The sequence below is a fragment of the Stegastes partitus genome, unplaced genomic scaffold (genome assembly GCF_000690725.1).
Source record: "Stegastes partitus isolate 25-593 unplaced genomic scaffold, Stegastes_partitus-1.0.2 Scaffold4, whole genome shotgun sequence".
NCBI lineage: Eukaryota > Metazoa > Chordata > Actinopteri > Pomacentridae > Stegastes > Stegastes partitus.
The window spans coordinates 599,893-627,282 of NW_007577735.1; the positions used below are offsets into that span (position 1 = coordinate 599,893).

General features: G+C 40.0%; 1 protein-coding gene across 1 annotated transcript; it reads right to left on the reverse strand.

Moving 5' to 3' along the window:
• Positions 1 to 1,213: 1,213 nt before the first annotated feature.
• prickle3 (prickle homolog 3) lies at positions 1,214 to 26,654 on the reverse strand. The gene is made up of 11 exons (XM_008278078.1): positions 26,496 to 26,654; positions 17,994 to 18,076; positions 9,181 to 9,364; positions 8,818 to 8,931; positions 7,874 to 8,011; positions 7,330 to 7,533; positions 6,597 to 6,783; positions 4,946 to 5,281; positions 4,534 to 4,839; positions 4,006 to 4,404; positions 1,214 to 3,027 (listed from the first exon to the last, which is right to left on the reverse strand). Exons 1-11 carry the CDS (start codon positions 26,535 to 26,537, stop codon positions 2,570 to 2,572), a joined length of 2,451 nt encoding a protein of 816 aa, XP_008276300.1. The 5' UTR covers positions 26,538 to 26,654; the 3' UTR covers positions 1,214 to 2,569.
• Positions 26,655 to 27,390: the final 736 nt, after the last annotated feature.

The window sequence follows — 27,390 nt, forward strand, 5'->3', positions numbered from 1 at the left end:
ACCCAACTTATACTTTGTGTCATCACACTCCATACTCCCACAATATTTGGCCATTTAGTATCAATAACTGTAAAATGTTACAGCCAAACAAAGATTGCACATCATAGCACAGAAAAGTGGTTACAGTAGAGCTGGAAATAAAATCTATTATTTTTACAAACCACGATGCAGGAATGTGCTGAGGCCGGTTTAATAGAGATGTTGTAGGTTTAATGGTTTGTAGTCTTAGGTCAGATTACATCTTCATCTTTAGTCAGTTTAATGCAATTTATTTCCACAAACATCTGACCTAATAAGTTAGTGTAGCTACCTGCAGGGTGACTCAAAGTTACAGATGAAATTAAAGGGAAAAATTAACATAAAGTATATTAGTGAGGTGTAAGGTCACCATGTGCTCCAAATCTCCGCTGGAGGGATGAATATTATTTCTCCAAAAGATGTTGGTGTTTGGATGGTTAGTTCAAAATCTCTCGTAGGTGCTGTTAAAGGCCGTAGTATATCAATCACATCATTCAAACTCATCCAAAATTCAATAACAACATGTGGATTTGGGCATCATCATCATGGTCCAGACAACTACAATCAAACATGTTTCATCATAGGGTTCATTCACTTAAAAAATGATCTAATCTGAAAAAAAAAACAAAAAAACCCCAAAAACGTATCTGACTCCTCAGAATCAGCAGATTTTCTAGAACAATTATTGCATTTGATGAAGCAAAAATGTTACCTTCATACTATGAATATTTATATATAAGTTGCAGGTGATTTTAGTGTTATGGGCTAGAAGGAAATTTCGCATTGTTTCAGAAAACAGCTTTGGCACAGAAGGAACCATGGCCTAAAAAAAAAACCTTTCATATCTATATATAAAAAAAAAACCTATAACTTGCTTTGGCCAACAACTTATCCCACACGATGACATGATCCTTAAAAGTTAATCTAAAATGCATGTTTCACTACAGCCAATTATCAGAAAACACAAAACACATCCAGGTGACATTGAACATCATAGACATTCAACTGGTGTAGTTCACCTGTTGAAAATGTGTAATAGTAATAAATAAAAGGGGGAGCTGGGGAATTTGCAGTGTTACAGAAGCAAAAGGCTATGATGCAAAGAAATATCCATTTTTTAAAAATTGCAAGATATATATATATATATATATATCAATGCTCAAAGTTAATTACAACTTATTGGGCTGAACAAAAATAAGATTTTAGCCTTAGATTGTTGCACCTGGAGTGGATGTAAAATTGATTTGGTTGCAGTACTGAACGGAGCTCAAAAGTGGTTTTCAATCCTAAAAACTTAAAGTAGTTGTCTGCTGTACTTATAAAGTTTTGAGGGCTCCAAATTGCTGAAAAAAGAAGACTGCCCATCCCCATGTGCTTCAAGGTCTGGAACTTGGATAAGATTCATAGCATGAAGGGAAAAACTGCATGGTTATGTTAAATACACTGAAGTTATTGTAAAAAAAAAAAAAAAATCTGCTGATTCTGAGGGATCACTGGGAGGCACTGATTGTTTTTTCATGCAATGACTAATCGGATGAAGTTGGTCATTCAGAACAACTTTGCAGTGACTTTCCTCTCAAGGGACACAACCACAAAATGTCCCCACAGCATGAGAGCCACTGGAAAGCCCTCACTGTAAGAGTAAGGAGGATTCAGGTTTTCCCCTATAATTTGTCGCCCATGTTTCCATGGTAACAACTAAAGACACCTGCTGACCAGTGTTCCCACATGATAAAAAAAAGGAAAACGTGGCTCATAATTTGCAGTTTTTAACATGTTTTGAGATGCAATGTGAGAAGTTTTTAGAAAGTGCAGTAAGGTGTTGGAAATAAACAGCAATGGTGAGACTATTTTCACTTTGAACTCGACTGTGGAATTAACAGAAGAGTTTTTACCATTTAAATGTCTCTGTTTCTATTAAAACTTTACCTCTGCAGGGAGTTGAGCTGTTTGAGATGGTTGCTTAGTCAGCTACAGTTTGTAGTGTGGAAAAAAGTCCAAATTTAAACAGAAAATCCCCCTACTTTGATAGCTTTGTACACAGTGGAACAGTTCAAACTGTCTGAATTATGTTTAAGTCATGGTGAAAGCCTTCCTCTGTGAAATTGGCCCCGGGTCATACGTGCTCCTGCAAGTTTGCATATAGTTGATGATAATAGCATTTTACTGCCAGGTAACAACAGTTCAAATTGACTGCAAAAACAGTCTTTGTGACAAATACTCACTCCACATTCATCACAACTGACATGATTCATACGCCGAGTACACTATTTTTTATACTGCAACACCTCAAAGTCAAACAACGAGAAGTCAATACCTTAAACACAAGGCAGACACTTGAGGTTTATTTCCCTTCCCTTTGCTGAGTGGTGTGTCAGGAACAATGGCTGCGGTTCAGCTTTGGAAAAGTCTGCATGTGAGTGTTAGATCTAACATTACGTCAGCATCAGAAACCTGGTAAACACCAGATTGATGGTGGTCATTAGTTCTTCTCGTGCACCATAATTTAAAAAATAACACGCTATGTTTTAATGCTGCTAGCTGCTGGGGGTTAGGAGACAACACAGTTTTTATCTTTGTCCTTTGCACCCAGACTGTGAGCTCTTCTCCGTCTTATGCTGCCTCTCAGTCCCTTGTCCCTCTGCACCTCCTTCACCTCTTCTGCCTCCCGGTCTTTGCCCTCCCCAGGCTCCTGCTTTCGAAGTTGCGGGGGAACAGGAATGGGCTTTCCAAGGAAGAAGCCCTCCTCCTCAGAGTCTGAGGATGAGGAGCAGGTAGAACAGTCCTCGTGCTTGTAGTGGCCCGGCTGGAGAGTTAAGGAGGAGCTGTTGGAAGAGCCCCAGATGTCTCTCTCTTTCTCGCATCTCCAGTCCAGGGTGTCCAGGTGAGGCCGGTCAGGCCTCAAGCGTCGAGAGCGCCGCTCTGAACCCGGATGGAGAGCAGGGTCTGAAGGAATGCGGCAGCGACTCCACCCCCGCCTCAGACTGCGCTGCTGATACGAAGACCCATCTGACCAGAAAAAAGAAACTGTGAGTAAAACACCATTAACTTTACTGAGTGTCTCAATGAATCCTGGCAACACAGATGTATAATGTAAAACATTCAGCTTTTCTGAGATTAAAAACTGGATGTCCAAAAATGTCTTCAACTAAATAACTCCAAATCAGAGGAAATTATATTTATCCCCCCCTGACCATAATAATAATAATAATAATAATAATAATAATAATTATTATTATTATTTATTTTTTATTTTTTATTTTTTTTATCATAAAAAAATTCCTAGCACCCATGCTGACAGATTTCCAGTTTGTGTTTGGGATTTTTCTTTCCAGGGTAGAAGTTATATTTGACTCTGATCTGTCCTTCGGTGCTCAGGTGACCAAAGCAGTGCAGTCCTGCTTTGCACAACTGAGGCAGCTAAACAAGGTCAGGTTGTTCCGTTTTTCTGCAGAATTAGAAAAGGTCGTTCATGCTTTCAACGTTCCCAGACTACTGCATTGCACTGTTCTGTGGTACCAGCAGGTGCAGCTTCCAAAGACAAAGAGTTTTAGAATTGTTTTGAAGATTTTATTGCAAGTTTTTAAAGCCTTAAATGTTCAGGCTCCTGTCTGTATCTCTGATCTGTGAAATCCCTATGAGCCTGATCATTGCTTGAGATCTTCTGGCACTGCCCTACTAACGATTCCTAATTTTCATCTCGTCATCAAAGGCGACTGGCCTTTTTCTGTCCGAGCCCCTCAGCTGCAGAACTCTCTGGTAGAGGATCTCAGACAGGCAAACTCAGCATCATCTTTAAAATCTCTTCTTAAAACTCACCTTTATTAGTCATTTTCATAATATAAGGCAATTGTTGCTATTATCTAAATTATTTTACCTTGTTATTGGATGTTTTTATTGTGTGTTGTTTTTGAAAGGTGCTACATAAATACAGTTTACTATTAATATCATGTTCAACTCCTCTATCTGGTTGAGAACTCTTCTTACCCAGTAGGTCCATCTGTGGTGGGATGCCTTTCTGCAGATGCAACCTGCTTCCAAAACCTCCCTCCTCCTCCTCCTCCTCTTCCTCCTCATCTTCATCTTGCTGGTTTTCTACTTGGTGCCCCTCCTGATTCTCATCTTCATCCTCCTCAACAGAGTAGCTGCTGCTGATTGGTTCTCTGAAGCTGACTCTGGCTGTGCTGCTGCGAGTCAGCGGGGGTGGAGAATCGTCGGGTCCGTCCTCTGGCTGCGGGGGGTTCGGAGGAGGTGAATCTCTGGGAATCACGTCACGAGACTTTAGGGGCAGAGGAGGTGGGAGGGTGGAGGGGTTGTTTGGTGGGAGAGGAGGCGAGTCGGGGGAAATGAGCTGGTTCATGTGTGAGTTTTTCTTAGGAGGAAACGCTGAAGAGAGAAAATCAGGTGACACAATGTAGTTAAGAGCCAGAGAGATGAGATTCCTAGAGTTACATAATACTGACACCAATTTTTGTATCTACTTCAAGTGTGTTGAGTATCAGTGGTTTCTAATACCTTGCATTACTTGATTGGTCTTTTCCACCCAATTCCTACAGTCTTTATCAGCAGAAGTTCCTCTTAAATTCAGACCAATTAGTCCAGTATTTCCATTGAGCTCTCCCTGCAACTGAAGACCACTGACTGAAGGTTTGACACCACAGTCCTCCGGCAATAAACTGTAATGTGGGATGTCACTGGGCCAGGATGGACCTAAGCCATTTCCTAGATGAATGTGGGGCAGAGGAGAGTAGGAGCCTCTTGGATGAGGATGACCGCTGGGTGAAGGAAGTCCATTTTGAACTGGAGCAGTACAGTGGACACCTGAGAGAAACAGAGATGTGTTTTCATAAAGAAAAAATAAGAGCATATAGTATCCCTAGGACCCACACAGTACCACATATTGCAATAACCAATGTCTCATAATCACCTCTGTTCTCCACTGCAGTATGAATGCAGTCTTTTGCAGTCGTTACAGTGGGGTTGATGCCCTCTAGTGGCTGCAGGGGAGAACCACACTGGAGCTGTTGGCGTTTCTCTGTTCCACTTCGTCTATTGTGAGGCGTTCTGCTCTGCAGAGCCGAGTCGCAAGAGTCTGAGTTATTGGGGTCCTCGCCCAGCGAGCAGGGTCTGGAGCAGAAGATGAGCCCCCCGCGAGGGAGGAAGGGACGCCCCAGCAGTGGCAGTCGACAGCGGGCGCAACAGAAACACGACTCCACAGCGTGCCAGTGCTGACCCTCATATGTCATCTGACCCTGGTCAATACCTGAGAAGAAATATTTTCATCATTAGACATATTTGTGTCAGCTGCACATCTGTCTTCATCATCTGTATGTGTTTTCTAGTACACATATTAATGATTCTGCTGCTCAGTCATATTTGCTCAAACAGAATCCAAAGTAAACTGAAGATTTGTATGTATAATTTTGTAAGGGTTCACTTCTATGTGAAGTGCCTTAAGAAGATATGTGTCGTCAGTTGGTGCTATATAAATAAACCTGAATTGAACTAGAGTACTTCTGTAACACATAACTGTGATTTCCTACTATTTACTTTAAATGTCAGTGCATTAGTATAACATGTTATATTAACATGTCACTTAAAACCACGCTGTTTAGCTGCCTTTTGAAACTTCTAATGTGAGAAATACGTACTGTTTCTAAAACCTCTTTCAGACATAGAATATGCCATATTGCTGCATTCTCACAGTTCACGGTGTTTTCATCAGTCCCACCATATATTTGATTAATTCTGCCTATGAGATCAGAGGAATATCTACTTATAGGCTACATCTGAGGAGTTTTGTTGGATATTCATAATTTCATCCCTTTAGCTGGCATGAAAGAAAATGTAAAATACAAGGCGGCTGGTTGGAATATTATTAATGATAAAGTCATTTTCATAGTGTTCTGACCTTAAAATGGGCTAATTTGCACTGCTGACATGTTATTAAATTGCTTTTCTTTTCTTTCCTTTTTTACAAACAAAATCACAATAAAGTCATCTATAACAGCACACAGTTCACATTCGTGAAGTTCATTCATGGGTTCTGCACATTAAAATTAAGACTTTCCAAAAACTTTTTAATACCTGATAGAATGCAGTTTAATCTCACTTGTAGCTTACTGGTATGGAAAGCCTCCCAACAGCCTGTAATCTGATTCAAAAACATTTTACAACTACCATTAATGCCTCGAGCAGGCAGGAGAAAGCTCTTCAAACATGACTTCTAAATTCAATTTCAGGTCACTGATACCTTGTAAGGCATTTTGAAATTTGAAATCAGTGCTCATGTAATAATAACAACATGTTTGTGGGCGCCTGTGTGTAATGGAGGCTTAAGTCCTCCTGTGGGGGTAATATTGTAAAATATGTTTTCAAAAGAGGCTCTAAATGTAGACAAGTACTGCACATGAAAAACCGTAAAAAGCCCATACAACTGCTAATATTGCATATACACATTGGTATGTTTATTGATTGTTTGCATTCTGTATAGAAATAGTAATGTATACTTTCTTATATGACCCATCAGCTTTCCTAAAACCCCAGGAAAATCTGTTTGTTTAGAGTGAATCCAATACCTATGTGTTCTCCACAGGTGTCGCAGCACTCTGCGTACAGGGACTCGTAGCAGGAGCAGCAGTACGGTCGACTCTCCCTCATGATGTAACGCTGACCGCCCAGCGCGGCCTCACACTCAAAACAGCAGAAGTGCTTCATGTGCCAGTATCTTCCTTCTGCCTCTGTACATTCATCTGCTAGAATAATCTAGGATTGAGAGTAAAAGAGGGAGAGAGTGAAAGAGAGGTCATTTCACGGGTACAGAAGTAAACAAATTACGGTGGTGAAAATACTGAGGATTTGGGTTAACAGAAATAGAGAAAAATGATGCTATCGGTGCCCTGCTGCAGGCTTAGCCATCCTCTGGGCCTAAAGAACTCTTGTATGTCAGTCCTGGCAGATCCATTAGTCAACTATCTCAGCTAATCCCTTAAGTCACAGTGAGAGGCCATTCAAATCAAAAAGAGACTGACAGAAAAATCTACAAATAGTACACAGTCAATACATTGATGATTAATTAAAACTTTAAGTGAAGAATGTTTCCATAGAGGTTATTATCACCGCTTACAAAAGAGACTTACAATGGTTCTTATATAGTGTTCTTATGATATTTCATAGAATTGCTGCAGAGAAATGTGAAAAGTGGGATACTGTTTCTTCAGTTCAGACTTCCACTACACTTTGCTTGTAGAGAGTTTCTGCAAAAACACTGTTGTTGATGAGAGTAAAACATCATCTTTGTTAGATAAGTACCTCATCGCAGGCCTGGCAGCGGGGCTTGAGCCTCTCAGCGTGGTGCCGGCCACAATATATCTGCCCGTCCTGGTAGAAGTAGATGAGATCAACCAGCAGCTCACTGCAGGAGGCACACTGGAAACACTGAGGGTGCCAACAGCTGCTGTGTCCTGCCCGACTGGCAAACACTGCAATATCTCCACCGCAGATTTGTCTGCCGCACTGGAAAAATAGATGTGGTTGAGTGGGGGGTGTGGTGCAAAGGGAAGGAAGTCAGGTGGTTTATCCTTTATCAAATGGTGAATGCTCCAGGATGCACAGCAATCTACTTTTACAGTCCTGTAATCATTAAATCTCAGTGTGCTGTGGCCCGGGAGCGATGCTTGCACCTACTTGCACCTTAACTTTCTCCGGTATACAGGACTCCAGTGTATTTTACTAGGCTTTCACATCCATGCATCAGTGTTACGTAAAGAGATATTGCTGTTTTATACTGGTATATACTGGCCTCATGAATTAATCTGCTGCATTTTCTAATTTGGAAATAAAAATTCTTCTGCACCTGCAGGCAGATGGCTCCAGTCATGGTTACTGGGAAAAGTCTGACGATGCCTCGGCCCAAGTTTTCTCTTTTTCTTTGTTGACTGAACAGACGCAGTTCCTTTTTCTCCTCCTCGTCCAGAGAGTTGCAGTACTGGGGCTGCAGGAAACACATAGACATTCTTATCAGCATGCCGCTAACTAGATCTAAGTACTACATGTGGGTGGTATCAGGGCTGCAGCGGATGATGATTATCATTAGCAACTAATATCCCAATTATACTAATCATTAGAAAATGTCAAAAAAATAAAAAAAGGCCCATCAAACTGCTAAATATATTAAGTTTATAATTAACAAACATGTCTTGTGTATTTTTAATGTATTTATATATTTTTATTCTTATCTGTTTGATATCTGAGACTATATTCCTTTAAATGGTGTACTGACATTATCCTTTCAACCATATCTGTTTGACATTTAACATTAATCTCTTCACATTTCACAATTGTAGGGGAGGAAACGCTGTCACATGCTTTCAGTATCCTCTGTGTTCCAGATTTTATGTGTTACCATCTGGTAGCAAAGATTTTTACCTCATCTTCTGGTTTTTATTAACTTTTAAACAAAACTTAATAGAAGGTAAAGCAGGAAATCATCAGTATCAAGAAGGTTTTGCATTTTTGTTTAAAAAAAAACAAAAAAAAACTTTAAAACTTAACTGGTTATCATGAGCCTTCGCCCTAAGTCAGCTGGGATAGGCTCCAGCCCCCCCGCGACCCTCGTGAGGATTAAGCGGTGTATAGATAATGGATGGATGGATGGTTATCATGATAGATGCTGATTATTTTTCTGTTGATTGAGCCATTGTTTATTGAGGTACTTGTATTGGGTCTAGTTGGGATGTTGTGGCATGTCATCAGTTTTAAAGCCTGAAGCATTCAAAGCCAGGCTGGCAGTGATGTTACCTCGCTGTCGTGGGCCGGAAGTTGGTGCAGCAGCTGCTTGATTCGGTATCTCTCTCCTGGACTGTTCACATAAGGCACCCGGTCCTCTGGTAAGCAGCTAAAATACTGGTACACCTGTATGATGAGATCAAGTATGTTGACATAATGGCATAAATGATAGAATACAGGCAGCAATTTATCCAATTATAGAGTAATTCATTCAACTGCTGACATAAATCAAAAACTAAATATTTTCCCACCAACCTGCAAGTTATCACATTGAGTCTATGCATGAACATGTCCACGTGAAAGCCAGCATCGTGTGTGCCTGTGTGGCAGTAATTTATGTCTTGACTCTGCGTCTGCTCGGCACCCTGGTTTTACCTGTTCGGGCTTGAGCCCAGGTGGGACCCATGCGTACTCCTCGGAGGCGCAGCCTGAGTCGTCATCGGAGATGGAGTGCCTCTGGAAGTCTGATACCAGCTTTGTCATCATCTTTTCCAGCTGCCCCGGCACTGAGCGCACAGCATGCTCCTCTCGCACACACTTGCAATGTACACAGATCTTCCTGTGAAGACAGAGACGGCGTCATCCCTGGGGACTTTACAACTGATTTACAACACACGCCAAAACTGAAAGACTTCACATATTTAAGTAAATATCACAGGTAGGCTCTCCTGGTGCTTCAGGTACTTAGGTAAAAAAATACACTGCATGAGATACATCATTCTTTTCCTGACAAAGCTGAAATATACAGAACATATATTACAAGTGAAAATTTGTTTGCAAATGATCTTACAATTAAGACTCCTATTATATAATGTAGTAAGACCATCACAAACAACAAACCCAAACAGTAGGACTGTGAGTAATCATTCTAGTTTTCACCACATTGATACAGGCACTCCCTCAGCTTGTAAACATATTATTTATGAACACACTTTGTGTTGACATGATGTAACAAACCAGCCCACACACATTCTTGAGCTTGACTCAACTAGACTCCCGGCAGTCCATAATTACAAATACAACAATTGACGTGATCTGATAAGGAACAACACAAAAACACAATCTGGAGGCTCATTGAAAGCCTCTCTCATGGGGGTGTACTATAAAGCAAATTTAAAATAGCCAGGCTTTCTTTGTATAATCCGGCTTGATCTTAATCAGAGAAAACAGGTGTCATGAAGGTGGTTATCAGCTCTCTTTGTTAACCAGGTTTTCCTCTTCAGGCTCTGTGCACGTTCACATAAAGAGAGGTGTTTAATGCGCCATTTGACTGTTCCTCAACACAAAATGGCCTGATTGTTTGCTGCCTACTTCAGTTAAGAAGAACAGGTTGTTATAATGGAGACCTACAAAGAACATTAAAAAAATGATTACGGTAAAAAGCGATGTTACTGTAAATCATGCAAAAAAGGAATGCTGGTAGAAAACTGTTAATTGTGAGAGTTAATATATTTATTTTGCCACTCAGTAAATCAGGACCAAAAATAAAAACATCCATATGCATTTTCTTTATTGCCAATCTATTTTCCCACAGAAACACAACACATACAGTTTGTGATACTGTAACTGCACGGTTTGGTTCAGTGGGATGACTAAGATGTAGTTCACCAGGTTTACAGATATAACATGTAGCTCAGCTGGGAAATCTGTATCGCTCACAGAGGATCAAAAGGAAAATAATTGGTAAAAGAGTGACGCAACTTCCAGATCAAGTAAATCCCAAACTCTGAACAGAACCTGTACAGGACCAGGTTAGCTCTGCCATGGTGATCTAGTAGGTTAAAAAAGAAACCTTTGTGACACTGAAAACTCAGATTCTCTCCACCTGGCAGCTCAAACACACCAGTTCACCTTCAACTCTGCTCAGACACTATAAAACTATTGTATGCTACAGAATGGAAAGTTGTAATGATGGAGTATTTCAGCCATACATGCTTGAACAGAAAGCCGATACTGAAGAAGAATAATGATACAGAAAGCCCCACCCTACAAGACAACAGAACTGGTTCTATAGGTTTGCTACGTATGAAACCATGAAGTCTAGATTCACACTTTTGAGACAGTGCAATTTTAAAACGGAAATGTTCAGCCTCCGCGCTGACTGCCTAGTTTGCTCAAAATATGTCCTTAAGTATATAAAACACACCACATGGACATGCTAACAAAGTAAAAACTGGATTTTTACTGGGAAGAGTCTTTAAAATAAATGTCAGACCACTTCATGCCCTCATCAATCTCCTCCTCACAGGGTCTGCATCAGGACCAGCACATCCCAACTATTTTTCTACCAAACAAGCAGGAAATGAGGTCACTGACATAAGCCTGGCTGTCAATCCAGGGCAGTTAAGAGAGGGAGGTGAAGATGGGAGCAATAATCTCTCTCAGCCTCGAATTACAACCCATCTTGTTCCCAGACTCTCCACCACATTGAGTGTGGTGGTGGGTGTGCCTGAGTGTGGGACTGGTGGAGTCAGAACAAAGTGCCCCAGGCTGTCAGTGAGGTGTGGGTGTCATGTATTTGAGTGGATGCGACAATGTGTCCATATGCGGCATGTAGTGCATGTGTACATCTCTGTTGTGATTGCATAACGGTCTGCCAGCTGGCACTTGTGGCTCAAGTTCACAAGGCACAAAGCTGCTTTATTCCAGCACCCAACCCCCACACAACCAAAAAGCTAGCAGACCAACACACACAGCTGCTTGTGAACTGCAGGAGTACTACTCCTCTAATCAATCACCTCATAAAAATACGTCCTTCTTTGAAATGAGACAACCGGTAATCACTGCATGTCAGTGCGAATGTGCTCATCTCTTTTTACCCAACACAAGGCAATTGTTGAAGAGTTGACAAAACAGAAACACAACTATGGGATTTCTTTTCTCAGGACCAAAACATATGCTTTTAATATGCAGCTGTCTTGAGTTGGTACCTTATATGCCCATGCTTGCCAAGCAGGTAGTACCAGTATAAATAATAGTAAACACAGCAAGTGGGCTTAGGTTAAGCCATATTGGCACAAATCTGGTCCCAGCTGTATTTGTATGTGTGCCTGTGTTAACAAAAGAGGAGGGGGGCCACGACGCCTGTGCAAGTGGGTAGGAGGACACAGCCAGAGACTCGGCATGACGGGACAGATGGCAGATGCACCACGTCTTACCCAATCACCCCACCAGTACCAGCCTCCACATGATGAAAGCATTCGTAAGGGCTTTAATTGCCAGCAGGTGCCAACCCTTGCAGGCAGTCTAGAGTAAATGAGAGAAGTGCCAATTTGAAAGAATTTGGGGTTTGAAAGAATGCAACAAAGTCTCAAATCATGTCTCTCTAAGTGCAGATTTATCTGCAGATGTCTTGCCAATAGGGCTGAGTTTGACCAAAGTCTGCTTGTGTGCTTGAGAAAACATTTAAATACTACTTCGTCTATATAAGTAGTACAAACTCCCTACATATACAACAACAAAAGTTATATGAAGCAACCCCAGTATAGGGGTACATACACTGAGGAGCCACAACATTAAAACCACACAGGTGAAAGTAATATCATTAGAGTCAGTCTGTGCCATTTCAAATGCAATGTTTTTGAGTTTACCTGTTTGTTTTTTGGGACCCAAAACTAAGCAAAACGTCTGTTAAATATTTTGGCAGAATTTTGAGAATTTCATATGTTTTTCATTATTTTCAGAGTTTAATTTCTCCTGGAATTTAAATCTTAAATTTAAAAGACAAAATTGTTTCCAGCAGATCCAAATGTTTAAATGGCACCAGCAGAGAAGACAGAACTTAGTTTTGGGTTCCAAATAAAAAAAAAGTAAACACTGAACAAAATCTGAGACAGTGTAGCAACATATTTCCTGAAATCTGATTTGACACAGATCAACCAACTGAGTATCTTGTTACAATGCAATGTTGTGCTGAGAAACCCTGGGTCCTAGCATTCATGTGGATGTTACTTGACATATACCACCCATGCAAACACTATTGCAGACCAAGCACCCCCACCACACCATGTGGACAATGTGCTCTGCCACACTGCAAAATCTCTTCAGGTATGGCTTGAGGATCACGACAAAGAGCCCAAGGTATTAATCTGGCCTCCACACTCTCCAGATATCAGCCAGATCAAGCTTTTGCGAGATGCACGGGAACAAGCTTGTTTCATTGTTGTTCCACTTAACAAACCTACAGGACCCAAAGTCTGCTGCCAACGCCCCTCAGACACCATAGAGGTTCTGCATCTTTGGTTCGAGTTGTCAGAGCTGTTTTGGTGGCACAACAAAATATTAGACAGGTGATTTTAACTTTGCGGTGTAATTTATGGTATAGTCCCTGACAAGACTTTTCCAAATCATACCCATTTAATTTCTCTTTTGCAGCTGGTGGTTTAATCTTGATTTCACTAAACTTAAAACCACAACATCTTTGAAAAGTATCGCAGCACTGCAGTTGACTGAGCCCAGCAAGAACAAATGTGACGACCTGAAAACAGATAATTACTTTAAATTGTAATTGTAGTTCATACTTCTAATTTTGTAAATGGCAAAATGTATAATTCACCAAACTGCTGTCAACATAACATAATCATTTAATTCACAGACAGAAAACCAACCTGCAGCTATACTGACAACAGACTGATCGTTTAAGTTATCTTTCAGTCATTCTAGGTCAAGGGATTGCTGATTCCAGCTTCAGATAATGAAGACACAAAACTCGTCCTTTAGCCATGGGAAAGGGTGACAGTGATTTTGACCTCGTATACTTAACAGCTAAAACGGATGGTTACTTAAAAGAAAGAATAAATTGTGTTTCCCCAAACTTCATTGCACCACAATACACATATGTTAAAACGTTTTTTTAAAAAGTACTCAGACTAACAGAATTAAATACTGCATTGCTGTTTCTGTGTGCATATCAGACGTCAGGGTGCTTCTAATACAAGACAACTGGGCTGCACTGAGTACACCACCAGCCATGTGTCTCATTACAAGTGAACATGGCAGATGCTGCTTTAGGCAGGAATCTGCCTCTAAATTTGCTTTGCTGGGTCAAAACATTGTTACTGAGACTGCTACTGCAGCTGGTGCTGTTACTGTTATCAGTGCTGCATCTTTTGCCCCTGGCTACGGTAACGAAATAATAAAAACAAAATTGAAATAATAAAGCAGACTGACTGAGGACATTTAGATAAAGAGTATTTTTTTAAATGGAAAGGTAAATAGAAACCAAATATTGACACTACATGGATCTGATATAAACTCACTTGGTTTCCAACAGCCTAAATCATTAACATTTTGTTGAATACAGATGTTCATTAAGCTACCATAGCTTACAATGGTAAGATACATTATAAGATGCTCAAGGAGAGTTGAACAGCAGCGCTACCGACACATAATGTCATATTCTGCAACTAAAGCCCATTCAGATATTTCTTTTATGTATAAAACAGTATAAAGTCAGGTTATGGCACACAAGAACAATCATCTTCAAAACACACACAAAAAAAATCCCTTCAGTCTTCCCAAATCTCCCAACTTAATTACTGTTTGAGTTTGAAGTCCCGGTAATCCTGTCAGCCACTTAAATATAGTTTCTTCGTTACCTGTTGTAATCATGACAAATTGGTTGGCCTGTTGACGCTATCCCATCCAGACTCTTGTTCCTCCGAAGCTGTAAAGGTCTGCATCCACTAGGGTCCTCTTAGCAATCTGTCTGTCACTAAGAGCAGGATATTCTGTGGCAGCTTCTCTCCATGTGATAGTTTCTCTGTGCGCAGCCCTTTTCAATGTCCCCGCCACCCTCGACTCCCACCCTCCTCCGCCCCGATAGTGGGCTAAAACAAAAGGCTTCACTGCACTGTATGCAACCACACACCACACAAAGTACAAGCACAGATCTCAAAGTACACAAGCTCATGCAATTTCTAAATTTACTCACGAAGATAAGTGTTTCTACACATTTTAATTAGGCCTCACAATTTACTCACGCTGCCTTTGAAGATATGAAACATCAGAGTGCGAGTGACAATCACGAAGAGTAAACTCACTGCGTCTTTCTCTGACCAGCCTGCTGTAACTGATTCACAACAGATGGTCGATCGTAGCTTTGATGCAGTTATTAATCATAGAAGTAAGTGGAGCAGATTTTGAGCCTATGAGCAATGCTGAGCTGTGCACCATTTGTCATATTATGTGATCAAGATGGTCGTGCGTGACAACAAAGTGTCTCTGGTTGAAATATCAAAGAGACAGCATGACTTTCAGTCTTTGTGAAGTCATGACACATCTTTGAATTCATAGCAGCTCATCTGACTTTGGTCACTCTCCGAGGAGGAATATCAGTAAAGACATGTCTACTGGAAAAGACCCAGCATGCCCTGACACCTCATTACTCATGTTCTTTCATCACTATTTATTCGTTTTCTTTTGCTTTTATCCCAAAAGCGATAAAAACTAACAATTTTGCAACTTCAGCAATAACGTCACCAGTGCTGCTTAGCTCTGACTGCTGCAATGTGGAGGTTCAACAAAAAGTCCATTTCTACTGTGACTGTAACTATCTGTAACTATCCCTCTCTTTTCTTTTTCTTTTTTTTGTTTTTTTTTTAGCATAAGTGACAAACAAAAAATGCATTCCACATTCTTAAACATAAATAACGACCGTATCCAGCTTTAACTTGAAAGTAAATATGACTAACTTCTGAGCTGCCAATCTAGACTACTCTTTGGGCCTACAGGTTTATTGCAGGTCAGTATATAGACTAAACCTGATGGAGCCTCCAGTGTAGCAGCCATATGATGAGTTTCTGCTTTATATCGACGTGTTGGTGTGATAATCTATAGCTGTGGACAACTGCAGCGGGGATCAGGGAACCTCCCTTAGATCTAGTTCTGAGAAACAGATGGGCCTTGTCCCATAACTCTCTGCCACTAATTAGTGACTGAGTAATTGCCGCATGGTCACCCAGACAAATAGCAATGGCGACTTTGAACACTTTTGAAGCGTGGCGGGGACCTGTGGGTCAAAAGTAACTCAATTCGATCGCTGCTGGACAGCGGAAGCACCATCTGCCCCCCCACCTTAGTTTAAGCTCTGTCTGAAAAAGCTCAGGATGAAGATGGATCACTTCCCTCTCAGCGAGCATCAGCAGCTGAGCCTGTGGTCACTTAGATGATCTTCTCCATTAGCGAAGGTGTGACGCTAAATTGGTTATTAAGGAAGATGCAATTAGCACCAGACTCTGAGGTCCTAAGAACTGACCCCTATAAATCTCAGTCATTTAATCACTTTCATGTTCGCCTTTCTCCTGAATCAGCCAAGAGACTTGAAACCTCTAAACAAGACATTTGCCCTTGTCATCTCAGCCAAAGTCACATTTGATCTGATTGCCACATAAATCCTAAAACAAGAAACCGCAGCGTTATGTTAATGCTACACAGATTAAACATACTGTAAACAGATCGATGTGTACAGTGGCCAGAGGTAAAGAGCAGCACACGTGTTTTAAATTACATCCCAACTTCTAAGCTTTTGTGTTGACCTGAATAGAGGGAATGAGAACTGGAAAAAAAAGCCCTAAAAGATACAATTACAGTCTTTTGGTTACATGAATTACGCATTCCTGTACCCTTTGTTTTATTCTCTCCATCACCAAGCTGCAACTGGTTCTAGCCATGCAGTGCCCATGTGGGAATTCAGCCTTCAAAACCAGGAATAAATCCTCCTTCTATCTCTCTTGATTCATTTAGCTTTCTGTCAAACCTGGTGGCTGTCCTCTACAATTCAAGGGTTTACACGCACTGAAAGTCACACAATGAGAGAGAAGTGAAACTTCTACACTTAAACTTAACAAAACCCAAAAGTCACATCTGAAAGGGAAAGCTGCATTGAAAAGCAGAAAGGGGGAGACAGAGGGGGGTATGAAGTGGTCAAGAGGGTTACTATCACAGCAGTAAAGACTAATCTTATTAGCGTGATTGACAGGATTAGACTAACCAAGAGACCCAACCAGCTGGATATACACTGGAGGACTAAAGGAGAGAGGGAAAAGAAAAGGGGGGCTCAAAGAAAAGCTTACGAAAACTGGCTTAGCAGACGAGAATGTTAGTGAGGAAAGACTCTGACAGTGTTTAACAACTCTTGAATAAATAGACGTAAGAGGTATGCAGCAAGCACCTAAATTTAAGAAGCAGGAATTACAAGAAAGAGACTCTTACAGTTACATAAACTTTCAAACACAACATGGGCATCGTACAAAAACATTCTGCTGAGTAAACCTTGCCTTGTGCCCATAAAAAACTTGTTCCAGATGACCACGGAGTTGATCTTCACTAAAGAAAATAATTTTTCACCTTATAAGCTGCTGGGTGAGCAAATACACCATATGATTCTATTTTCAGCACGATAAATGATAAACACGGCAGAGAAAGTGGTCTTAGGCTGAAATCACTGCAGCTCGGACATACAGCACATGTTGCAGGATGACTAGTGGTAATCCTGGTGCTCTGCTGTGCTTCTGTTTCACCATGCAGATAATGTCAAGCCAAACTAAATGCAGCTGCTGTTGTTGTGGATGTCAGGGCTTAATGGCACTCATTAGTCTATACAGCTGATTCTTTATGGCCAGAATCAGTGGCACTGATCTGCTCCGTGAGTATCATGTGGTGCCCTGACTGGGTCATGTTTGTTGTCTTCTAATGTATATCTGCCCTCACCATGTACACAGATCAAAGCTAAGCTGATTTCCATTGGTAGAAATGTTGCTGTCCTGTAGAACATGACACACACGCACGCACGCACGCACGCACGCATGCACAGTAAAAATCTGTTTGACAATGACATAAAATCAAAACTCATTGGTATCAAAAATGCTGCAGACTGTGCTAACTTTGCTTCTGCACACAAAGCTGTAGCGTTTTTGTCAGACTGTCGCTCCTGTTTGTCTACTGTCTGGATATAACTGGCCTTAGACACACAATACATGCAATTTAAAAAAATTTAGTCAAGTAGCCTTTTAGCTCAAGCAGCAGGATGTTTTTATAGATAACCTTAAAACTCTTAGACCTTGCTTTGAAGTCATTATCCAGAAAGCAGCAGGAGAAACCGTTGACTAAAGCACCAAAGCACGAAACAAACATTTCCTGCAAAGTTCACAGGCAGCGCTGGCCACGTTTAAGATTCCTGTAGCTCATACCTCCAGCCATGAACACGGAAGCCGGGGCACTGGTCTCCACAGCGCATACAGGGCTGGCCTCTGTCTGGGTCCTCTTCCTCCTGCTGGAAACACAACACAAAGACACTTCAACTCACAGACCTTCTGATAGGAGTGCTGTTCATACACTTAGTGTAAAACAATAGTGTTCACACATACAGTGCTTGCTAAACATGGTTGGAGAAACATCAGCATCATATCGAATGAGTGAGTCGAGTTTCCACTTAAGCCACAAGCAGAATGCACTTAGACTCAATCGCTTCAGCCTTTAGTTTAGCAGCATTTGTGGTGGAGTGTGGGCTTTCTATGTATTACTTAATGACGTCACGTGCAAATGAATATCCCCCTATTGTATTGGATGTGAGTTTCAACTGGCAGGGATGGACATAACATGCATGTTTGTGTAGATATGTTTTATTTGACACAGCTTGTGAATAGCAGCATATGAAATCACAGCACTGATAATTAGTCTGAATACTAAAATGCGTTTTCATGCTTATGACGTGACAGTTTTTTTAAAGCCTCTGTTAGGTGATCACTAATCAGTGCAACAAAGAATGACCAGGAATCACTGTGATATCCTGAATTTAACATGATTATCTTCGAAGTAAACCTGTTTGTATGAGACCAGTCAGTTCAGTCACGCTTTTAAATTCAACACCGACTTTGAGGAATGCTATATTGTGTGTTTTTACGTGATATAGAAAGTAAAAACCACCAAATTCCTCTTGCCAAAAGTGCTGAGCAGTGCACTGTACTTGGCCAAAGGCAACTCCACAGCTTAGCACTAAACCAACTACCTCATATCTCACTTCTATTCCTGCAGCCCTGCACCAGACACGGGCCTCTTTTTAGAGATGAGAGGAAGGAAGCAGATACAGGATGAGAGCTGCACCCTTTTCCCTCTCTATGCAGTCGCTCCGTCTCTACTTTCTTTTTCACTGACGCCTCAACTCAGCTACCCTCTGTGTGAAGAGCTGCAGCCACATAATGTTATCTTGGTATTTTTTCCTTCTGGTTGTTTTCCACTTCACTATTTCAAAAACAGAAGGACTGTGTATGCACTTTGCACATAAACACAGAATAACCCTGAACTGTTGCTGTTTAACGAGCAAAGCAATAAAATACAAATATGTGATACAGCAAGCTACCTGTGCATACCTGTTCACCTGTCTCTCTCTTTCAAACCACGCTAACCACTAAACCATAAGTATTCATGCCAAGCCTGTTTTCCCAAGCTGAGATTTTCACGAACATTTTCAAGTGCTGATATGCATTACGCTGATTACTGCAACACTGAGTTTGCTTTGCTTATCTCACTGATCTCTGAGGGTTGTTGTTTGGGTTTAAAGTGAATTACTGTTAAACTCAGAAACCACAAATACATGTGTATTTTCAGTGAGAAATTGTCAGGCGTAAACTTATTCCAGGGTTGATGTGTTTGGTTATTTACACTGATGACCGTTTAAAGGAACACAAACAATATACATGCCTCTTTTAAACGCCTCACCGTCTGCCACATCGGACAGCACACAGACACACACTTGGACCAGTCGGTTTCCAGGCTGCCTTATTAATCATCTCTTTGATTTTCACTTCAGTTGTCGTTAACAAAGCCAGGTATGAAAGGTAACAAGACGGATTAAATGAAGCGGACGGATGATTTCTGGGTGACTGGACCTTTCAGTTGTAATTTCCTTTGGAAGGAGCTCCTGAGTTGTCACACTGACATGGTGACTGGGCCCAGGAGGGACACACTACAGAATGTCTGTACATTTAACACCAGTGTACAGCTACACTTCTACATTTTACATTTATTAAGGTTACAGAGAATGAAAGTTAATAGCTGCAGGACAGTAGCACTTTTGGAAACTGTAGCCGACCTCGGTTGATTACACTTCAGGATACTACAGGGTGTTACTGTCTTTCCATTCATAGAGCAAAGACGTGAAATGACACTTAATATGTTCATGCTTTCATTGTCACTTTTCTCCACTTTTTGACCTGATTTTTGAAGTAAAGCACAACTTTAGTTTGTGTGGCAGTGCACAAAATTCAAATAGCAGATCACAACTGCTTGACTTGACATTTTTGTGGAGTGGGATCAGCTCTAACTTCTTAACATGACAAACAATAATTTCATTCTGCTCCCTGGTTTTCACTTTTATTGCCAGATGAGATGGCAACTGACGCTGAAAGCTTGTTGGAAGTGCAACAATCCCTGAAATATCTCAACCCCACTAGGTACAATTCACAGGTGTGAAGAGGCAATGCCACAGTTTTGGGCAACTACAGTTGTGGTCTACAAGCCTGTGTTTATGTCTGTCATGGTCGTTACATTTCAGTTGATGACTGCCATCCAAATAATTGCAATTAACAATTGAATTACCTTTTTCAGTTCATTTTATGCCAGTATTGGTTTTCAACAAGCTGTATTACCACCTTTGACTGCCACATTTATGCTGCAAACCCGACCAATCACCTCATTCAAGTTATTGAGCAATATTATTTTATTTGGTCTAAAATCAAAATGTACCTAAAGCTGTGTTTTGCAACTAAATGCGCAATTTTAATGTAAACAGACATTCACTGAAATGTATTTGGTTGAATATTAGATGTTAAGTGCCTGGAGATAAACAGCTGTCTCCATTAAACCATGCATAAGAAGAAGGTGTAAATTGTGTAAAATAATGTGGCAATTATCACTGAAATACAACATTTGTTTTGGTTTCATTCAGCTGTTTTAAACAGATGAATAAAAATGTTTTTTACAATTATGCAAAATAATCACAATCATCTTAAATAAATGCAACCAGGTGATTGTGTAACTTGTGAACAACATCTGTTGTGGGCACAATATGGGCACAACACAGCACAGAAAAATAAGAAACACAGTCAGTGAACGAACTAAATAATGTTGTTACACAGCAATATCTATCTAAAAGTTGCTTACGTTAACAATAATCCACAACAAGCTTCTCACTAAGCAGCAGAAAAACCCAGCAGTGAGCAAAAATCAATTTTATTGCTTATAAATGCAACTTTTCATTTGTAAGAGATGTTTTTCCTTTCTTTCAAAAGTTACAGTGTCATTTCAGGTTGAAACTGAATAAGGGTTTGCAGTAGGTGAGAGTAATCTCTCTCAAGGCCAGCAAATTTTTTAATTTTTTTTCAAAAACTAGGGGTAGGCCTTTGGACATCCTGATTTCCTGAATTCCACTGACACTATTTCTTTAATGCAGCATGTCAGACAACTGTGTCTCTGGTGCTTCGCCTGGTTGATGAGATGAAGGTCTGCCTACACACAATTAATCTCAGCATAATGATTTAGACTAATTCTGAAAATGTGTGACATAAAAGAGATTAGGGGTTCAACATTATAGCACCAGTGGAGGGCAGATGGTAATTAAAAGCTAAGACGGGTTCAATTGTGACATAATGATGGAAGGAGGATTAGAAATCCTGAGAAAAGCCTTAAATTTACTTGAAATATTTAGTGCCATCGTGTGCTAAGAGACAACAGAAAAACACCCTAGGTAGTTTATGACATCATTCAGCACGAGTTTGACAATTTCATACGCATATTAGGCTAATAACTGACAGATGGCCTTATCTGTAAACATATCCAAACATGCATTAACTGCGTCAGCTTGGTTCTAATTAACTTTGCATGTGATCACAAAATCAAACTAGATTATGAGGTGGAAAAAAAATTATAGCATTTATAACATACAATTTACTCCTTACCAAGAGTTTTAATAAAAGAAACAAGGACAATCATATGGCCTTGAACATTAGCCAATGCCAGCAAGTTCAACATTTCCTTATCATGATGGCAGTGTCCTGTATGTCGCACATGTACACAGAGACTAGAGGATTTCTTATGAGTTTACTTTGTTTTCCACGAAAGATAATGCGTCAAGTTTGTGTCCTGACAATGACGTTTTCCTTTTGTGTTGTGAATGAAGGATGTGATGGGAGTGGTGGAAGGAAGTTTCTTCTAAACAAAGTATGGGTAAAGTAAATAATACATTCACGAGTTCAAGTCAGCTCACATGCTCACACTGACCAGCATCAGACTTTTCATATCAGCGCCTTTGTTTTCACTAAGTGGGTATAAGGTTTTATCACGTGTCACTGCCTTGGTTTGCTCAAGCTTTTTCTTGCTACCAAGTAACGGTGTAACCAGGTAATGGACAAACTGAAACGCTGCCAGCTTTGTTATCTGACATCAGCATGCCACAATACTGGCTAAGACAGGGATAACTTAGAATAGTACAGGGGGAAAGAGTAATTATTACACTTAATTTATGGCATTTGAATCCTGTACTAAATGCTAAGAGAGTGGGACTCCTCAGGTGGGAGAAAAGCCCTCTTAAAGAGCTCATTACCCACTTAAGAGAATGAATTAGGTCCTGAAAGCAGCAGTGTTGGATGGATTAAACGTTAACATGAAAGGTCAGAGGTGGAGGCCTTTGGTGTCTTGGCATGCCAGGTAGATTCTCCTTTCTTCATTGAACAGGATTGTCCGTCTCCACACCCCCAACCCCAAGGCACAACACTTCTTGTTGCTCTTGTGGTTTATGAATTACTACTTCCTGCTACTAAGATCAACTCAAGCAACAATATTTAACAGCTGGATGAGTTCAACATGTACTAGTGTCAAACAAAAATACCATCTGTGCCTTCACTGTCGTGAGTGGAGACTATATGCAGCAGCATAGATCACTTGTCATGGCAGAAAAAGCACAACTGTTAATAGTAACATCAATACTATAGGATGAGTTCAAATTCTCACAGATACCAAACAATATCAGGCAAAGGAACTGCTGATGAAAGCTTGCCATTTTCGCTAACTGGTGTAGATTCACATTTAATTAAATATTGATTAATGTTAAAGTAAATAAACTGAAACTGAGATACAATGACAGTTGTTATTTAATATTAGCCAGCATGAGACCAAAGCAGCTAAACTGAATTCAGCTTTCATGAATTTTAATACTCATAAGTTCCCTTTTTCTACTGTCACATTTCAAAGTGCCTTAAAATAAAAAGGCCCATTGCTAGATATTTGAAAGGCCTTTACTGCAAGAAAAACATAGGCAAACTCAATATTCATCCAGAAATAGACCACTGGATACTAGTTAAGGCTCCTTTCAGACATGTACTACTTCCTTGTAATCTAAGAGACACTAAATGTGCTCGCCTTAGGTCTCAGTGCACATTCTGGTCACTTTTCCAAAAAAGCACGATGACAATCTCACGGCATCAGACATAGTACCATTTCTATATCACTTTTAACACGTCACAAATATGAACTGTGACATTACCGGGCAGGCACACACAAGCAACGGCACTCAAGTTGTGTGAACTAATTAAGAGATGGATTTTCCACTTTTCAGCACCAATATTTGTCCAAAAACACACATTGAGAGTCTTACATCCGAGTTTAATAAACACCCGCAGCATCAGACAGCAGCAGAACATACGTGAGGGTCTCCAAAACAAGAAAGACGCACACATTTGCACACGTGGACAGAGCTCCGGTAACTTCATTAATGTCTTGTTATTACAAATTACCTGTGACATGGAGACAGGATAGAGCCGGGAGCAAGATCTACGGCAAGTCACACGATGTACTTTACTTGACATCAGACAGGTGAGCTGTCACGCACAGTCACCTTTTCCTTTGTTGCTTCCAGCTATTTAAAGGAGTCTATACTTTGAGTTTATTAAATACCTGCAGCGTCAGACAGCAGCAGGATCCATACGAGCATCTCCAAAGAGAGAGAGCAAACCTTATCATCAGTAAAGTTTCGGCATCTTGAACCAAACTCATTTTTGCATTCTTTACACCTGTGCATCTATTTACTGCTCACATGGTGAATATTTGAATCTCATGAAGCTAATGAGGCGCAACAATTACTGTGTAACAGTGCCATTGTACATTAGAGGTTGTGAAACAGGCATGGACTTGAAAGAGACAAAATCATGAGCTTCATATTGAGTCCTGGTCCTAATTGCATACATGGCCTCTATTCTCAAATAATAAATAGTAATTTCATTTATAAAGCAACTTTTTGCTACATAAATTAAATTAGTGTTCATTATTGTAATAAATGTACTGTGGTGGAACAAATACCACATAAAGCCTAGTCACATTTTGTGTATTTACATTAGGAAATCTGTAAATAACTAAAAACAAATTATATATATCATTTGAGTACAACTATTTGGCTATGTCAAGGAATTTGTTGCTTATTTAACTTGGCTTCCACAATTAAATCTATACAGTTGATCACTTATTGCTATTCTGCTGTTGGGAAAAGGAACAGTTTTAAAATATTTTAAATCCCAATCGATATTTATGCAGTTCAGAGAAATGTTTATGATACACTTCGAACATCAGTGTTGTAAGATGGTTCAAATCCCACTTGACTATTGCTGATGTAATGGGAGTGTTGCATCAAATATTGATGATATTCATTAATATTTGAGTGTAGTTATTCTATGTGTGAGGTGGGAACAGGTGTCCCGAGTGTTAAAGAGCTGTTAAAGCAATTACACACGTTATATATTCAATACAAACGATTTTATATCTAAACAGCAGCACAAAGTTAAGAGAGTTCTGACTAAGCTAATATAGTCTGATTTGCTATCAGACGAGTGCACTTTGCAAGTCAATTTAACATTAAGTAGTCTAGTTTAGTGGTAGTTTGAGTCATAGTCATTGGCCATAGTCCAGGTGAGTGGCAGAAACAGATGTTTTATGATCACACAGCTTGGTCACTAACCCGGCATTCTACACTCTAAATAACTTTTTTTTTGTGGCTCAACAAAACACTAATGAATAAATGAACACAGCTTGAATCAATCTGTTTTAATTATGACAACCTCTAATAAAATTAAGTTCAACCAACAAACTACACTGAGTTAGGAGAATTAACTGTTCCACTACAATCTTAAAGATATTATAAATTACCACTCACCTAATGCTTGTAAGCATCAAAACAAACACATGAGTTTATTACTAATACAAATTAGTCCTTGTTATTGTCCAAAGTTTTTAAGTGTTATGTACCTCATTATCATGATTATGAACACAAGTTTTTAAGTTGGCATATTTCAAAATCAAGTTGCTCCAATGTTACCTATGTAGGAAAAGGGACTTGAAATTCTGACCTCAAAGTGAAGAACATTTGAATTTAGTCTTAAATCAACTAATGCACAAATTTGAGTTTGAATTATACACAAAAATAAACTGATGTAATTACAAACAATATTTTATCAACCCAAACCATCAAAAATATTTACACCGAAAAAGGTTTATGAGTCAATTAGGGCTTTTATCTTCCGATTATGCATTTAATAAAGTGAAATAGGTCCCTTGAAGTACTTTTTAGAGTTGTGTTTTGAGGGGAGAGAAAAAAATGTAACCACAACAGGTTAATTTTTGTTCAGCACAAACTTTTTCTACAACCAATTCAACTCTAGTTGTAATTGCATAACTGCATTACCTTAATGTTACTGACATGAGAGAAATAGAAACAGACTCTGCTTCACTGGAGATGTTGTCTGTTTCTTTTTCTTTTTAAACTCTTTGTTTTTAATAACACATTTTTGACATTATATAGAACAAACAGAACATAGCAAGGTTACACTTGTATTTATATGAAATTAAATTAAATTGATTGTCCACAGTTGCATAATCTCAGGGAGGTAGCATCCTCTTCCACTGAAGTAAAAGCAATCCATTTCCCCCCCTTTTTTGAAAAGATCAGTTCTATTTCTTAGAGAGAAAATCATCTTTTCCATCGTAAATAGTCCTTTAACTACATCCAACCATTGTTAAAGGCTGTAATCTGTTTCTATGTTCCTGAGTATATCACATAGTAATGATTAAAAATCCTACTTTACTTGACTGTAACACATACTGAAGCTGAGACCAATAATTATGGAGATTAACCTGGCTAATTTGAGAGTACAAGTTGTTGTTTTTTCTAGGGGGAAACTCCAAGTGTAGGATCATTTAGAGCAGTTTTTGTTATCCTGAAAGCCTGGCCCCGGTGTGGAACATGTTCAGGTTTCAGCTCCACATCCAACCTGCTCAGGTACACATGTGACGTAGCTGACCCCTCCTGACTGTACCTGAGGCGCCCGACATGACTCAAGAAACAAAGAATGTCGGACTTTATGACACACGGCATAACAAAATGACCGAACCTTGTTTATTTTTAGAAAAACAAGTGGCATTTTTCACTGGGGAAAAAAAAAAAAAATCACCGAAACAAAAGCCAGGTGGAGGTGGGACCAAGCCCGGCTGTTTTCTGTGCTGGAGACCCAACAAGTTCACTTCAAGGCTTCCATAAGCTTGAAAACAGTGTTTAAAATGCTGCCAAAGTGGACTCTGTGTTAAAACAGGTTGTTCTCGACACTGTTTTCAGACTCGTAAAGGATAAATGTTGGCCAAAAGAAAGGACTTACCGAGCGGTTCGACCGTCGCTTCTTAGAGCCGCGCAGGAACATGATGTCGGCTGGATGTTGAAAACCGCTTCCAGGGGAACAAAGTAGTTTGGCGAAACAGTGAGGTGTAAATACCGAAGGGAACACGGTCTGAGTGGAACTACATTCTGCCCCCTTTCACACCAACCCGGACTCTCCCGTCCCTCTTGGCTAACTAACGACTTTGGCATCTGAACTGTACAGCTAGCGTCACTCAAGACTAGCTTCCGACTGGGTTTACAGAATAAAACAAGTATAATCCCATTAATCCGGATGCTTGGTTTTTCTCGAGCAGGTGACAAATAAAAGCCAATATTTAAAACAAGTAATTGGCTTATTTATAAATAACTAATTATTCAACAGGTCAATATATTTACTGACAAAGTGTTCTAATTTCAACTGACACATTTCCTGCTTTTATTTTGAATGTGTCAGTGCTGCATTGCTTCCTACTTGCTAACTTGACTAAACTTCACCTCTCCAGTCCAACAGACTTGAACAGCAAACTTAACCCAAAGTTTGACCCTGTGCTTCACAGTTATGCCACGAAAAATCAATCAGTGCCTCCCGCCTCACACCCTCATTTTGTTTAAGAATAAATTGTTCTTAGTATATTTAGTAAAGCTGTTTAAAATTTTGACCAACCGACTATCCCACATGGTGCTATGACCCTTGACATTTTACCAAAAATGCACCTTTTAAGGTTTGTATATTCATTGAGGTAATGCTAAACCTTTACCTTCATGCACTACATGTTATCTGAGTTACCGGTCCTTGAAGTACATAGAGGTGGGTAGCACTTTTGAGCCACATAAGAGTGAGTTAGCCACATAAAATTTGAGCTCTGTTAAAAACTGCAACCAAATCCATTTCCCAT